Source organism: Cricetulus griseus, chromosome 3 (genome assembly GCF_003668045.3).
Source record: "Cricetulus griseus strain 17A/GY chromosome 3, alternate assembly CriGri-PICRH-1.0, whole genome shotgun sequence".
NCBI lineage: Eukaryota > Metazoa > Chordata > Mammalia > Rodentia > Cricetidae > Cricetulus > Cricetulus griseus.
The window spans coordinates 200,502,266-200,519,671 of record NC_048596.1 but is presented as its reverse complement, the minus strand read 5'-3'; the positions used below and the strand labels follow the sequence as shown (position 1 = coordinate 200,519,671).

The window sequence follows — 17,406 nt, the reverse complement described above, 5'->3', positions numbered from 1 at the left end:
TATCAGGCATGATCACCATATCACGAGGTGGCTGTTCAGTACCTGGGACACTTCCCTGCAGAGCATCTCAAATATGACCATGTGAGGACCAGCTGCTCCAGGCTTAAAAGACATCAAAGTCAGCACCATGGAAGGTGTCATGAGCAGGAAGTCATCTATGATTGACCCTTAGTACTACTACTTATATGGAAATCTGGAGATCTGGGGGGAATCTTTTACTCACAAAAAGCTTTTTAAATAATTGAAATTACCTGAAGACTTGAAAAACTCCACAAGAAGCAGTTGTTGGTCATCTCTGGGCATTTTTAACTTTATGGACCTTTAGTGGGGGATTTTAGGCAGTGGGGATGGCCACTGGAAGATGGAAGCTGGAGTTTGTCAGCCCTCATTCTGGATTTCTTAAATAGTAACAAAATTGTATTTAGGAAAGTTTCCACCATCACTCTAAGCTTATTTTGAACACCACATTCACTTCAGAGTGTTGAAACAATACAGGCTGGATGGGCAGGGCCACGGCTTGCTTGGTTCACACTGGTCCTAACTAGCATACCAAAGGAAACTGAATCAGGAGGGGGCCTCTGGGTCACAGGTGGGGCAGGTCCAAATAGCACAGCCAGGGCTTTAGGAATTGAAGCTGAATTGGGATCATACTGACAGAAGGTAGCTTCAAACACCTTCAACTCCACAAGGCACCTGAACTGGAAGGATCAGGGGGAAAGACAGCAGACATCGATACGAACACTGAAGTAGCTCTAATGAGCAATCAAAACACTCTCAAAGATTAGAATATGAATGATGATGACAAAAAAGAAGTGAGTGGGCAAATGTGTTAGTGTACATCTTAATCCCAGAATTGGGGAGGCAGAGGCAGGAGAATTGTTGCAAGTTTGAAGTCATCCTGAGTTACACAGGGAGTTTCAGGTCAATCAAGGTAAAAGGAGCAAGACTGTACCTCAAAAGCTGGATAGACTCAATGGCTGAATGGAGACAAAGGAGAATCACCAGTTTGAACGACATAAGAAGAGAAGAAAAAAGAGCAGAGTTTCACGGGGTCCTGTGGCATGGAAGAATGGAAAGACAATGAAGGCTTTAAAAAATGGGAAGGAATAATGGCTGGAAACTTCCAATCTGATGAAAGATATAAAACAAAGAGTCAAGCTGAATGAACTCCATGTGTGATAAACCCAAAGGGATGCACTGAGCACCCGTGATCCCAGCACTGGGGAGACTGAGGCAAGAGCATTTGAGTTTGAGGCCACATCAGGCTACATAGTGAGACCCCGTCTCACACAAATACCCATCTGAATGATGGTATATTCTTTATAGAGATCATGGAGGCCAGAGGAAGTGGATCATTAAGAATCAGAGGAAAATGTCACCTGGGAATTCTGTATCCAGAGTTGGGCATGTTGGTACACACTGTAATCCCAGCATGAGGGAGGCTGAGGCAGGATTCTTATGAGTATGGGGCAAGCTTGGGCGAGAGACCCCATCTTAAAGGCGTGCGGGGGGGGGGGGGTCTGAAAAGACTAAATTTTATAATGAAAGAATACTAAAAGTGTTTAACCTAAAAAAGCAGGTTCAGGGAAGTTGAAAAGCATTTAAAAATGCAAAAGACTCCAAATGTATCAATGTATTCAGTGCCTTCTTGGTGTCTCCATGTCAACAGTGCTGTGAAGATGGCTGAGAATTCCCAGGACCCATATGACTGCAGAATGTGTGAGCATCACACCCACAGAGTGATACAGGTAAGTGAGGACATCCTGTGGCCAGCAGCTGTATTGGGACTGGGCAAAGGCAGTGTGGACAGGCCCAAAGTTGTATAAGTCAGCTATAGATAGGGAATCTGATGGGACTGACAAATCCAGAGTAAGAGCTGGAAACTTTCACATCCCATAAGCACCAGAGAGATAACAGATGAGAATCAGCCATGATGTCTGGAAAGTCTGGCGATGACCAAGTGCCAACAGTCAGAGACTCCAGCTCCCCTCCCCCATAGTCATGCAAACTTCTCCAGGGCCACATAACATTACCAAAACACCAATCCTGTTGTATAAACAGACCTTGCCAATCAAAAAGATTATACATTTTATGTTTGTGACTGTGGTAGAGTTAAACTAGAAATTAGTGACAGAAGATCTGGTCAGGTAGAAATTAAATAGCACACACATAAAACAAACTGCCAAAGAAAAAGCCTCAAAATTGGAAGACATTTTAAATAGAAGAGAACTGAAGTTTGGTCATATTAAAATTTTCACAAAAAAAGGTAGTGTTCAGGAAACATTGCTTGTTAGGAACTTTGCTAGGTGTTGTGGCCTACACCTTTAATCTCAGAACTCTTAAGGCAGAGGCAGATGGATCTCTTTGAATTTGAGCTCATCCTGGTCTACATAGCAAGTTCCAGGGCTACATAGTGAGATCCTGTCTCAAACAAAAACCAGGTTAGCTTGATAACTGTATACAGTAAAGGCATTTACATATTCCAGAAGAGCTACAAAGAAGTTTTGTGTGATCCACCTCTACCCTGTACTCACTCCAGTCTATCACAGGATGGTCTTGAGGTCATGATTGATAGCCTTTTGCTGTCTCAGCCTACTGAGTGCTGGGATTATAGATGTGTACCACCACACCGTGCATGATGGTAATGTGTATGGTGGGGAGTTGCTTGCTGGGGATCCAACTCAGGGCCTTGCACATGTAGAGTGAAGCACTTTACTACTGAGCCCAAGATTTCTTAAGTAGTATCCTTTGCCAGAGGTAGTGAGTTTCCTGAAAATGACTGCAAAATAATGTAAGATGTGGAAAAAGAGGCAGTGATGCTCTTATAATGGGTCTTCTAGCAGGGAGACAGACAGTGGAGGTCAAGGGTGATATGGAAGCCGGGCAGGCTGACTGGGGCCCACAGCGGCTCTTGCACTGACCTCAGTTAAGAGCCTTACAGTCCACAGAGCAGTCTAGTGTACTGTGCACGAGAAACTTGGTTCCACTTTATTTCCAGATGTTAGTGCGTCCTGTAGGTTTAGCATTTCAGGTGTGGATCACAGAAACAGTGTAAAAAGGACAAGAGGGATTAAATAAGAAACGCACTGACTGTTAGCGCCAGAGTCCTTTGATACTGAGTCATATGTGTAACCAACACAATGAGAAAAGCACGCTCACATTCACAAACTGCATTTCCTGTGAGTTGAAAAAAAAAAGCTTCTTTGAGTGCAGGATTCTACCATGTCACACTGGCTCTGTGCTGTAGGAACGTGCTGGGCTGTGTGCAGCACAAGCTTGATTTAACGGAACATGAAGGGGTAGGGATGTGGGGTAGGGATCTTTGCATACATGTGGCATCTAAAGGTATTGTCCGCTGAGTTAGTTTGCAGTATGGCTGCTGAGCCCTGTCTGCCAGTGTGCACTGATGTTTCCCCCATGAAGATCTACTTCTGTGCAGAGTAGAAAAGATGGTTGTAAAAACTTCAGACTCTTCAAGCTCCAGCAGCTGTGCTCCAGAAACCACCACTGAACCTGAGAAATGTTAGATACTTGATTAGATACTTGTGTGGTTGTAAACACAAAACAGCTCATGGCCCAACAGACAGGACAGACAGTTTCACCTTTGGATTAACACTGGTTTACCCTGCTAGATAATGCCATGGTGAGCTGAGCATGATGGCCTACACTCAGAATCTCAGTATTAGGGAGGCTGAAGCAGGAGGATTGCCATAAGGTGGTAGGCCCACCTAGGCTATATTATATAGTAAGCTCCTGCTTCAGCTTCTTTGACAAAAAAGTCCACTGTGGTAAATGGGAAAGAGCTATCAAAAGTATAGACAGGCTGTGGTGGTACACATCCCAGCACTCAGGAGGCAGAGGTAGGCAGATTTCTGAGTTCCAGGCCAGCCTGGTCTACAGAGCGAGTATGAGGTCAGCCAGAGATACACAGAGAAACCCTGTCTCAAAAAAACAAAAAACAAGGGCTGGAGAGATGGCTCAGGGGTTAAGAGCACTGCCCGTTCTTCCAGAGGTCCTGAGTCCAATTCCCAGCAACCACATGGTGGCTCACAACCATCTGAAATGAGATCTGGTGCCCTCTTCTGGCCTGCAGAGATACATGTATACAGAACACTGTATACATAATAAATAAATAAATCTTTAAAAACAAAACAAAAATGGAGTGCCTATTGGTTTCAGAGATGCTCCTATGGAGGTCTTCGTTAGGCCAAGTCTACTCCAAGGTTTAAGGAGCAGGAACTCTGTCACAGCAGGTACCTGCTCTGCCTTTGCTTCTGAATGGCTGGGAGGAGTTCCTATAGGGCCAGTGCTGTTGGGCAGGTCTCTGATTATCCATGTGGATCTCCTCTCCTGGGCTCCCCAACCCTCCCATTGCAGTTTTGCAACTCTTTTCTATCCAGCATGCAGGGCCTCCAGCACCCACCTGTGTTGCTGGCATGCCTAACAGCCACATTCCTGTGCATTTGGGGCCTGTGTACGCCGTGGTGACCGTAGCTGCCTCAGGGCAGCGTCTCCATACTGGATGCCAGAGCCCATTCTCTCTGGGTCCAGCTCACCTGAGGACCAAGAAAATGGCCATGAGTCCGTGCTCCCCAAACATGGTAAGTGGAAAAGGGCAAAGTGTAACGTACCGTGCAACTGTATCTTCATTGTGAAGAGCAAAAATATACTCACTAAAAGTATTTTATTATTTGCTTATTTTGGTTTTTGAAACAGCCTCACTATGTAGCCTTGGCTGGCCTATTACTTACTATGTACACCAAGCTGGCCTAGAACTCAGAGAGCTACCTGCCCCTGCCTGCCTGATGCTGGGATTAAAGGTATATGCCACCACACCTGACTGGGGGAAAGATGTCTTATTTTAAAAATTTATGTGTGTGGCCAGGCGTTGGTGGCACACCCCTTTAATCCCAGCACTTGGGAGGCAGAGGCAGGAGGATCTCTGTGAGTTCGAGACCAGCCTGGTCTCCAGAGCAAGTGCCAGGATAGGCTCCAAAGCTACACAGAGAAACCCTGTCTCAAAAAACAAAAAACAAAACAAAACAAAAATGTATGTGTGTAATACATGTGTGCAGGTGTGTAGCATATGGAGGCCAGAGCTCACCCTATGAGCTTTTTACTTGTTTTTGAGATACAGGCTGTCACCCAAGACCTGGGTGCTCTGCACCTCTGAGACACCTGAGCCTGAATTTTGGATGTTGAGTAGAACTATGTGACAGATTACATATATGAAACTAAATGAGTTTAAAATTAATAGCAGTGTTCACTTACTAGTTTATAATAACCCAATCTTGATGCTACCCTCCCTCCACACACCTGCCCCTGACCAGTGACTCCTCTGGGAGCTTTTTTCTGTCAGGCAGGTGTGACTGGCATGCTATTTAGGGGTGCTTTACTACAGCCTTGCTCATAACAGCCAGCAGAGGGCACTGTTGAGCTACAGGGCAAAAACCACAGATGAGGCCAAGGAAGAATGTTACCTGATTCAATTTTGTTAAGTATTTTCCTTGCACACTGCATGAAAGCCTCTTCAACGTTCTCACCAGTCAGTGCACTTGTTTCCAAGAACATCAACTCTAGAAATGATATAAAAGAAGACAGGGAACCACATTAAGAAGATAGTGAACTAGTGAACTTTAAATTATTATTATTATTATTATTATTATTATTATTATTATTATTATTATTATTATTATTTTGAGATAGGGTTTCTCTATGTAGTCTTGGCTGTCCTGGAACTAGCTTTATAGACTAGGCTGGCCTCGAATTCACAGAAATCCTTCTGCCTCTGCCAAGTACTGGGATCAAGGATGTGCACCACCACTGCCCCCCTAAATTTTTTATTCATTCATTTTGTGTGTGCTCTGGTGCATGTGTGGTGGTCAGAGAACAGTTTGTAGGAGTTGGTTCTCTCCTTCCATTATGTGGGTCATAGGGATGGAACTCGGTCCTTAGACTTGGAGGCAAGTGCCTTTGTCCACTGAGTCATCTTGCTGGCCCAATGACAGTGATTTTCAACTGCTAACAGCCTGCTCAGCATTCTCATATAGTGACAGGCAAAACTCCATCCAGTACCTAAATCTTCTATTTCTCTAAGCATAAAATTAATACACATAAACATATTTTTGTTGTTGTTTGTTTTTTTTGAGATAAGGTTTTATGTAGCTGAGGCTGGTCTTGAACTCTTGATCCTCATACCTCTTCTGTTTCCCAAGTGCTGGAATTACAGCTACCATCACATCCCGGTATGTTACTATATTAAGTAATGGGGAGTCCATGGAAGAATGACTACTATCATGCCCTGGCCCCTGAACTGATAAGATGAAGTAAGCACACTGAGAACTGTGTCAATGACTACCATGAGTGGTGGGCTGGTCAGCTGAAATTGTAACTTAGAGCCTCAGTTTCCTTTTCCAAGTAGATCTGCAAGTCACCATGAATGCAGACACAGCCAACAAATCACTGCATTGCACTACACACAAGCAGGACCCATGTCCATCCAAGTCAGATACAGTCCTGCTGTCCAAGAAAAGCCATCCCCATCCAGGGCTTTTAACTTGCATTCAGTTGGAAAATGTGTGTGTTTGGGTATCATAGATTATTTTTACTAATTTTGCTCTCCTCTAATAATCAATAGTTTTAATTGGGGAGGCTGGGTAGAAGAAGTCTCACTTGACTTACTTTTATTATTTTGTGTGTATGAGTGTTTTGTCTGCATGTATGTCTGTGCACCAGATGTGTACCTGATGCCAAAGGAGGCGGTGTGCAGGGAACTGAATCTGGGTCCTTTGCAAGAAAAAGTGTTCCTAACCACTGAGCCAACTGTCGAGTCCTGAAGTCCCACTTGAAGTCATGCTCCTTTATCCCTAGAACAGGGATTGATTCCAGTGGAAAGCCTGATCTGTGTTGTTAGCTGCACCACAGCTACTGGCCTCTGGTTTGTACTACTAGAGGACTTTCCTTGTCATAGCAAACAGCTCCTGCTTTCTAAATAGCTCTAAAACAGTGGTTCTCTTGGGGAGTTGAATGACCCTTTACAGGGGTCACCTAAGACCACTAGAAAACATATCTACATTACAATTCATAGCAGTAGTGAAATTATAGTTATGAAGTATATGAAAATAATCGTATGGTTGAGGTCACCACTACATGAGGAACTGTATTAAAGGATTGCAGCGTTTGGAAGGTCGAGAATCACTGCTCTAAAACATCATCCATGTACCTAGTCTGTACTGCATTTACTTTCTTTGTCTTTCTTCCTACCTCCCCACCCCCTTTTGGAAACAGAGTTTCATTGTATGGTCCTGGCTTGCTTCAAGCTTTCACTAATCCTTCTGCCTCTGCATCCTCAATACAAGGATGATAGGCCCCAAACTCCATGCCTGGTTCATGTTTATTTCTTAGTAAAAACACATCAAACTGGGAAAACAGTTTTCTGTCCTTGAGTCCAACCAAATGTGGACATAAGGATGTACTAGTTTCAGCTGGCTCTCAGAATTAAGGTTCTTCCTAAAGGTTTATAGTACTGTTACCTCTACAAACAATGTCTAAATTTGCAATGTAGTTTTAACATTAATAAACTTGTTATCTGGCCTGGTCTACATAGTGAGCTCCAGGACAGTCAGGACCACATACAGTCTGTCTCAAAAAAAAAAGAAAAAGAAAAGAAAAAAGAAAAAAGAAAAAAAATCAAACAAAGAGATTTGTTGCCATTAAACAAATGACTTAATGTAAGAAAATGAAGCCAGCTAGCTGAGTGTTTCTTCTGCTTCCTTTCTATGTGAGATGACTAGATGACTACTTCACCAACTATGTTTCAAGATACATAAGAAATGTGTCACCCTACGATGGCTGATAGTCCAGACCTTTCCTCAGCACATTGGCTGTTGTCAGCAGAATGAGACATGCTGAGCTGTGCTGAACTAGTCTAAGTTGATAGTGGAGATTGTACAATTTTGTAAGATAATTTAACCTCAAAATTCCACATGTTTTCTTTCATTTAGTATGCATGTATGTATGTATGTATGCATGTATCCATTAATTTACTTTTTGGATTTTCAAAACAGGGTTTCTCTCAAACAGTCCTGGCTGTCCTGGAACTCACTCTGTAGACCGGGCTGGCCTCGAACTCACAGAGATCCACCTGTCTCTGCCTCCCTAGTGCTAGAATTAAAGGCATGTGCCACCACCACCCGGCTCCACTCGATGCTTTAAACCCAAAGAAATGTCACTGTGCCCAGACCCACCCTATGAGAAGCTGTAAGAGGAAACAGTCACTTGCCATTCTCTTGTGCGAACCTGGAGGCTTCAAGGAAGGTGACTTCCCGGTCGGCATCTAGGTCCTTCTTGTTCCCGCAGAGGATGATGACAATGTTCTGACTCGCCAGCATTCTGGCATCTGTTAACCAATTAGTAAGCGCATTGTAGGTTTCTCGGCTGTGTAACATAAGATTGTGGAAATAATACATGTATTTTATAAAACTAGCAACTCTTTCCAGTCATCCTCACCATGCACACTGCTTGTCAACATTTCAGCAAGGGCAATGACGCCTCAGAGGTGACTTGGGAACCCAAATGCCTGGTGATATATCAGACCCATGGGCTATGTTTAGCTTTTGTTACAACAAAATCTATGAGTCAGACGCTCTGGGTTCAAAGGGAAAGGGAACTTCTCATTCACTTCACAAATGCACCTGAGCCCTGAGCACGTGCAAGGTTCGTGTCTGGCTTGCAACATGTCACCTGTAGATTCGTGGGCACCTTGACCCACAGGAATCCACCACAATGACTTTCAAGGATCTGCTACTAGGAGCTGGGGCTCAGGGACATGCAGGACTTCCAGGCTTTGTCTACCCAGGACCAACTCAGACCTGCAGATTGGCTCTCACATTTGAGGACTGGCCCAAGAGATGTCACACCCGGGTAGGCTGAGCCTCTCATGGCACTGGGGGAATGAGGAGGGTGGAGTCAGGAGTGTCACCCCTCTCTCACAAGAAAAGACAACCAAGCATTGCCGTCTCCTGGGTCAGGTTCCTCTCAGGAAGGGACCCTTAGTAGAACGGCCTGGATTCTTTGCTTCTAGGGCAATGCTGCAAACACTGAGGTCAGTGCATTGGTCAGATATACTCAAGAACAGGATTGTGTTGCAGCCTGTTTTGGCCAATCCTGTGGTCACTAGTCACATGTTACATGGAGGATTTGAAATGTGGCCAGAGCAACCCAGGAGTGAAACTGAGTTGTTACATGCAGCTAGTAACTGTAACAAGTATTTCATTAGTTGACTTAACCCCCCCCATCCCCCACTGCCATAGTTTTCTGACAGTCCAAGTATGTTACCCTCATCTTATAGATGAGAAACCAAGACCGAAACAGGGAGGCCTAGGCCTGCAGAGATCACATAACCACTGGCTGGAGCTGGGGTCTGAACCCAGATGATCTGAGCCTGAGTCTGCATCTTTAGCCTCTTGATTCACTCCGGAGAATTCACAGAGCCCTGTAGACCTCAAGGAATGTTCCCACATGGTGTGAAGAAGAATGGGGCCGAGGATTGTTTTTGCCCCAACAGCTCACAAACAATAAAGACCTCTATGAATCTCTAGGAAAGGACCCAGAGGTTTGCTGGGTATAGCCATGCTCCTATCTAGACCAAAGTGAAGCACACATCTCACCAACACAGGGATTCAGGACACCACCTGGCCTCTGTGGTAGGGAGTTGACTTTACCTGGTGATGTCGTAGACGAGGAGTGCCCCTGCTGCACCTCTGTAGTAGCTTCTTGTCACAGACCTGAAGGAATGACAGGGCTTCTAACAATCAAGGCCCTTTACTTCTCCCCCACAAAAACCATGCTTCCTTGTGAACAACACAGGGCCAGGACAAGCAGGATGTTTTCTCCAAAGCAGGAACAGCTCTGCGGTAGCTCTGCTGTACAGGCAGTTCAGGTGTCCGCATGTGGCCCAAATGTCCTTAGCTCTATTTGGGCACCCAGCTCCAGGAAACCCTCACATCTCTTCCTAGGAAAAGCCCAAGATGGGAGGAGCCTAGGTCCCTGCCTGTGCCCCCATTTACTGTGTCTCATGGAGCATCCTTCTTTACTCCTTGCTCTATGAGGACTGGCCTTTTGTCCACATTCTTAGTGGTCTACTTTTCAGCAATACATTTTCTCTTCTTTAATGCCAACTTCTGTCTTGCTAGTTTTGTTTCTTTTTTAAACTTTATTATTGTGTGTATTATGCTTGAGTGGTGCATGTATGTAGAAGTCAGACAATTTTGTGAAGTTCTTTACTTCCACCTTTACACGGGTTCTGGGGTTGGAATTCAGATTGTCAGGGTTGCCCAGCCTTTATCTACTGAGCCATTTTATTAGATTTCTTTCTTTCTAAGATATTTATTTATTTATTTATTTATTTATTTATTATGTATACAGTGTTTGCCTGCATGCATGCCTGCAGGGCAGCAGAGGGCACCAGATCTCATTATAGATGGTTGTGAGTCACCATGTGGTTGCTGGGAATTGAACTAAGGACCTCAGGAAGAGCAGCCAGTGCTCTTAACTTCTGAGCCATCTCTTCAGCTCTGTTAGATTTTTAAACATTTTCTCTGGTACTTCCTATGGTCTCACACTATATTGCTCAGGCTAGCCTTGATCCCCTGAAGTTAAGTGATCCTCCTGCCTTAACCTCCATAAGTAGCCAGGACTATGGGCACCACCATACCATATCCCCAATTTTAATTAAAAAGTCAAGTCCTCTGTGGGGGTGTGGCTTATCCCATACTGAATTTTGACTCTATGACATGGTGTACTAAGCAGAAAGCATGACTGAAATGTTCACACACTACCTTGCATTCACTGTTACAAGATGCTAACTACACAACCTGATTAGCAGGGACCTGGAATCAGTTGTGCAAGAGTGTCCAGCAGAAGTCATAGCAGCTGTCACAGCAGCTATGTGTAAAGGAGTCAAAACCTAAGATGGGTGTTTGTGGAAAATTCCTCATAGAAGTGTACTATGGAGAATTTCTCAATTTGTCCTGTTGCACTGCCTTGGTTTTAATCTAAAAAAACATACTATGGCCGGGATGGTGCTATATACTGGCCATCCTGATACTCAGGAGTATGATCCAAGAAGGTCATGGGTTTGAGGTCTACCTAGACTGCTCAGCCAGGCCCTGACTCAAAACACCAAAGGAGAGACAGACTGAAACCCAAACCACTGCAGGGTACTCAGCACCGTGGCCTCCAGACTGAGTTGCTGCCTCTGAGATTCTAGTTACCTAGTGCTCTCTCTTGTTTGTCTTGATATCTGGGGTCCAGTCCGTGCTCTCTGAGCAGTGAGAGCTTCCAGACTGAGCTGGAGCTTTTGAAATCAGTGTGCATATTGGTTTGAGAACACACACCATGAGGAAATCCAGCTACACAGTTTGAGTCTAAGTTCAAATATTCTTAGTAAATTAGGAGAGCTACCTGAATCGTTCCTGTCCGGCTGTGTCCCATATCTGTAACTTTACATATTTACCACCAACATTTATTATTTTTGAGCCAAATTCCACTCCTATGGTATGATTTGAGTCATCTTTGACTAAAAAAGAAAAACAAAAAACAAGTAATTACATTTTAGAACAGGAAGGTAACAGTTCACAGACTTAAATAGTAATGATAAGATCAAGGGCTGAGAACTAAAATAAAAACAGTAAAAAGAAGTGGGGGAGGGGACATACTCAGGGCTCTGCAGATGGAAAGGCTGCTAGCTTCAGTCATCCACTCTCTGTCAGCTGATGAATGGCACTAACTTTAAGTAAATCACATGATTCCTGTTCTCAAAGAGACAGCAGAGAGCTCCCCTATCTCCTAACACATGGTATAGTTACTGCAAGAGGCTGCCCTGCGCCTGAGACACCTGATTGTCCACTGAGACACCTGATTGTCCACAGAGAAGATTGACACCAACCACCTTCTTCTTTTTTTTTTTTTTTCTAGACAGGGTTTCTCTGTGTGGCTTTGGAGCCTGTTCTGGAACTTGCTCTGTAGACCAGGCTGGCCTTGAACTCACAGAGATCCACCTGCCTCTGCCTCCTGAGTGTTGGGATTAAAGGCATGTGCCACCAACACCCGGCACCAACCACCTTCTGACACCAGCCTACCATACAGTAGGGTGTGTGCCTAGTAACCAGCTGGACAGCAATGAGGTGGCCAGAATGTATGTAGTTATTCCTAAGAACTGAACAGAGGAGACCCCAAAGATAACCTGATCACAGAACTCTGATTTGGGGTCTGTCTGGGGAATCTTTTTTGGGGGGGTCCTTATGTGTGTTACTGGTATCAAATGCTCATTAGTTGTGGCATTGCACAGCGAAAAATTTGAATGAGTTTATTGGAGAGTCCCATCACGTCTATCCACATAGGATATGCCATAGGTACAAGATGGCTACAACAAAGAGATGAGCTAGATGTCACCTGCTGGCTCTCATCTCATGACTTGGACACAGTGTACTGCTTCAAAAATCAGGGGTGCCACTTGATGGTGCATCTTTTTTTCTCTCTCTCTCTCTCTCCTTTTTTCTTCTTGGAGGGATGAGAGCTTAGACAAATAATACAGCCTGTGCCAGAAACAGATTCAGGTGTGTGATCAGGTAGGAAGCCCACAACCGCAACCCCAACTCCAGACAAACTGCAGGGAGGACCTTGGTAGCATCCAAGTGGAGGCATGCTGTTTTGACAAGGAGAGAGTGACCTTTTCCTTGAGGCTCTGGGGACAGGAATGGATACACACCCTGCTTGGCTGCTCTGTTTTCAGAGATGGAGTAGACACTATAAATATGGAAAAGATGTCATGTGTGTTGGTTCATGCCTGCAATCCCAGCAATTGGGAAGCTGGGGCAAGAAGATTGGCATGGACTAGAGACCAAGTTGGTTATATATTAAGTCTCTAGTCTGCCTGACAACTAAAGGATGAGAGAAGTCCTGTCTTCAGAAATCAAAAGTAAGTGAATGCACAGAGAACTGTGTCTGTTGACAAACCACGCTAGAGCCTATGCTGGGCAGAGGCTCTGCCAAGCTCTTCACTGATGGAAGTGGCAGAATAGAATCCAGAAGTGTCTTTTCATTCTCTGCCAAGATACTCTGTACTCTTCCCACCTGAGGGGTTTCCCACTTTAGGAGCACTTTATTTAGCCAGTTCTGTGTCATGCCTTCCTCTGACTGCCCTGAACTACCAGATCACTCTCCACAGTTATTCACACTGTGATCACAATTTTGCTTATTCTAAGGGCTTTTTGAATCTATAGGCTTTCACAGTCTCATACAGTGTGGAAGAAAGATCCCTAAGCATTACTAGCCAACACAAGCATGTGGGGCTGTGGTCCAGAGTCCTCTGTAACAGACACTCCTCTCAGGAGCACCTGTGACTGCTCCATTTCACTTCCTGACCTGAAGACTAGGATAGGAGACAGAAGGGCCTGAGAGGCACTAAAGGCCACCCAGAGCAACTGAAGGCTATAACTTATCCAGTTACACTCCAGTGTATATCTGGCTACTCTGCCAGGAAACAGGGTTTCTGTTGAAAAATGCTTCGCTGTGTTTCTCTTAAGATAAAACACTATAGGGGGCTGGAGAAATGGCTCAGAGGTTAAGAGCACTGGCTGCTCTTCCAGAGGTCCTGAGTTCAATTCCCAGCAACCACATGGTGGCTCACAACCATCTATAATGAGATCTGGTTCCCTCTTCTGGTGTGCGGATATATATGGAAGCAGAATATGTTGTATACATAATAAATAAATAAAATCTTCAAAGAAAAAAGATAAAACACTATACATTGAGCCACTATTAAACTGAAAAACTAACAATAAAAACTCTGTCATGTAAAAGTATGAAACACAACCTATTTGGGCGCGAACCTTTAATCCTAGCACTCAGAAGGCAGGGACATTGGGTGGATCTCTTTGAGTTCAAGGTTTACATAGTAAGTTTCAGTCCAGCCAAGGCTACATAACAAGACCTTATATTAAAAAACAAAACAAAACAAAAAAAACCCCAAAGCCCAAACCAAAAATCACAACCTTGTAATGCTACATCAAAGTACTTTTACCTAGTGGCACTACAATACTGTGTGCTATAATACTGACACATCAGGCAAGAAATACCTACTGGTACAACAGTGGCATGAATTTTTTGTTTGTTTTTGTTGTTTGTTGTTTGTTTTTAGAGACAGGGTTTCTCTGTGGCTTTGGAGGCTGTTCTGGAACTAGCTCTTGTAGACCAGGCTGGTCTCAAACTCAACAGAGATCTGCCTGCCTCTGCCTCCCGAGTGCTGGGATTAAAGGCTTGTGCCACCACCACCTGGCTGTGGCATGAATGTCACAAGAGTAACCAAACACTTTCAGACTGGATTTGAGGCAGGCCCCACAGTAGGAAATGCATGCCTATTACTGCAATCTTGGTCAAAACCCAAACTAGAGAGGTTATATACCTCAGGGGAGAACGTAATATAGTTGTTTTGCTAAATGGACATGATGCCAAGCTGCCTTCTAAACGTTTATGTTTTTACCCTTAGATTACTGCTGCTCTCCACCGTAGTCAGGAGCAGACAGAAATTCAAACTGCTGAAAATAAAGGCTGGCTGTTGCTCCCAGAAAAGTGGGAGCAGGTGAAAAGTATAAGAACCAGAGGATGGGAAGTAGAGCTGGGAAACACAGTCTTCTGGACATTAAGACATACGTGGCCATGGCACTCATGAGCTCACAGCACCAATGGGAAGTTATCTGCACAAAATCGAGCTCATCAACATTCCAGCATGGATGGGTGAGAGACTCATTATGTACTACCCCTGGCAGTACATATTAGCAGTCAATGGTTGCTAGGGGAGAGAGAGTCATTTTAATGGGGGATTTCCTTCTGTATATATGTTTCTCTTATTCGTTTTTACCCTTTGTTGATGAATAAAACACTGATTGGCCAATAGCCAAACAGAAAGCATAGGCGGGGCTACCAGACCAGGAGAAGGCTGGGAAAAGGAAGGCAGAGAGAGAGAGAGGCAATGAAGAGACGCCATGTAGAGACTGGGAAGATAGGACGTGCCAGAAGTTCTCTGGTAAGATAAGGCATGTAGAAATACATAGATTAGTAGTTATGGGTTAATAATTAAGACAGAGCTAACTAGTACGAAGCCCTAGCTATTGGCCAACAGTAATTAATGTCTCTATGTGTATATTTGGGACTGAAGGGCAACGGGACCTGGAGGGACAGAAACCTCCCCCATCACATTTTACTTCAGGGGTATAGCCACTGGTAAGCTGCCTGTTCTCTATGATCCAGTAAATAAGCCCACACATGCACACAAGCAACCTTAACAAAACTCTGTGATATTACATCAAAGTAGGGAGAGAATGGGGGCATGTTAGGGAGAAGGGTTCTAAAGGGAGAGATAATCAAAATCTATACATGGATGAAATTCTCAAATAATAAAAATGTAAAAGTGAAGTACTTTAAAGCTATGGTTTCCCCTCACAGAAAGCTCAGATATCCCATAAGCACCTCTGTGGCCAGGGTGCTCACAGACACTACAAAAACATCTGGTTTCACTCACATTTTTTTTCAATGAACTGATGAAGCAAGCAAGATTTGCCGGTTCCCGCATTTCCGATGACCAAAAATTTAAACAAGAAATCTGAAAGGAAAAGAAAGAATAAGAAATAACCTTTTCTTGTTTTGTTTTGTTTTAAATGGCTTTTTCAAGACAGGGTTTCTCTGTGCAACAGTCCTGGTTGGCCTCGAACTCACTACTGCCTGCCTTTGCCTCCCAAGTGCTGGGATTAAAGGCGTGCACCACCACCACCTGGCAAGAATAATATATAACTTTAAAGGGAGCTAGGAACACACTCTTAGACTATGGTCATAAAGTCTAGTGACGTGTTAGTTGTTGATGTGACAGAAGAGGCAACTGACTCTCCTGTGAAAACACACACACTGGCTTGCCTTTTCTTATCTACCCATTTCACATTTGCACATTTCTGATACAGTCAGAGCTTTTCCAACCTGCTCCTTCGACAACTTCAGAAATTTGAAGGCTGAAAATTAACTGTGACATGAATAAAACTGGCTCTTGATGGCCACTATAAACACCCAGACTTAGCTGCAAGGAAAATTAGGCTAGAGACGGAAGCCTGTTCCTTCCCTCTCTAGACACACAGGTGAGTTCCCAGGCACGGGGGTCACCCCTGATCCCTCAGCTGTAGTTCCTGGAAGGCAGCTGAGGCCAAGTTGCTGCATGTCTGACTCAGTGAAGACAGGGTTGTTTAATTTGGGATATTCCTTTTTAAAAATGTCTTATTTTATGTGTAGTGGTGTTGGCCTATACGTCTGTGTACCTACCCTGTGTGTGCAGTGCCTGAAGAAGCCTGAAGAGGGCATCAAATCCCCCTGGAGCTGGAGTTACAGATGGTTGTGAGCTGCTATGTAGAAGCTTGGAATCAAACCTGATTCCTCTGGAAGAGCAGCCAATGAATGCTCTTAACCTTTGAGGCAGTGGTCCTCAACCTTCATCATGCTGTGATCCCTTAATACAATTCCTCATGTTGTGGCGACCCCAACAATAGAATTATTTTTATTGCTACTTCATAACTGTAATTTTGCTGCTGTTATGAATCATGATATAAATATCTAATATGCAAGATATGCAATCCCTGTGAAAGGGTCATTTGAATCCCCCCAAAGGCATTGCAATTGCAACCCAAAGGTTGAGAATCACTGCTCTGCGACATCTCTCCAGCTTCTGGGGTATTCCTTTTACAAGACTGAAGTAAAAGGTTTTCAAGATTGAATTGATTAATTATATGAAGTAGCTTCAGAAAGTCAGGGTTGCAAACTTTCAATGTAGCAGAGGCTGGTCTTGAACTCTCGATCCTCCTGTGTGCACCATTACAAGTGTGCCATCATACTCAGCACTTCAAATGCTCTCTCTCTCCCTCCCTCCCTCTCTCTCCTCCTATCCCTTTCTCTGAGACAGGGCCTCACTATGTAGATCATGCTGGCCTTAAACTCCCAGATATCTGCCTGCTCCCACCTCCCAAGTGCTGAGATAAAGGCATGATGGCTAGCTTGCTTTCTATTTTTGATACAGATTCTTTTTTTTTTTTTTTTTTTTTTGGTTTTCGAGACAGGGTTTTCTGTGGCTTTGAGCATCAAGTTGGAAATGTGAGAGTTCAAGAGATGGTGACCGCTGTATCATGAAATGTGACTGGACTTTTGCTCCTGATTGGAGATCTTATTTATTTTTGCTTTAGTGAATGGGTGTTTTGCCTGCATGTATATTTATGCACCATGTGCATACAGTGCCTTTGCAGGCCAGGAGTTGGCTCCCAGGGACTGGGTTGTGCTAGGAATAAAACCTGAGTCCCCTAGAAGAGTAGCCAG

At 44.2% G+C, this 17,406-nt stretch overlaps 1 protein-coding gene across 3 annotated transcripts in view; it reads right to left on the bottom strand.

Annotated features, from left to right (window-relative positions):
* Positions 1–2,960: 2,960 nt before the first annotated feature.
* Rab4a (RAB4A, member RAS oncogene family) overlaps positions 2,961–17,406 on the bottom strand; it is a 28,728-nt gene continuing 14,282 nt past the window's right edge. For 2 of the 3 annotated variants that reach the window (XM_035442749.1, XM_027404865.2), the window contains 7 exons: positions 15,581–15,661; positions 11,464–11,578; positions 9,723–9,785; positions 8,282–8,436; positions 5,481–5,576; positions 4,424–4,556; positions 2,961–3,513 (listed from right to left, as the gene is read on the bottom strand). In XM_035442749.1, coding sequence (XP_035298640.1) covers positions 4,441–4,556; positions 5,481–5,576; positions 8,282–8,436; positions 9,723–9,785; positions 11,464–11,578; positions 15,581–15,661 — 626 coding nt within the window. In that variant the 3' untranslated portion in view covers positions 2,961–3,513; positions 4,424–4,440. Of the gene's footprint in view, positions 3,514–4,423; positions 4,557–5,480; positions 5,577–8,281; positions 8,437–9,722; positions 9,786–11,463; positions 11,579–15,580; positions 15,662–17,406 lie in introns of those variants that run through there. The other variant, XM_035442750.1, reaches the window with a different exon arrangement.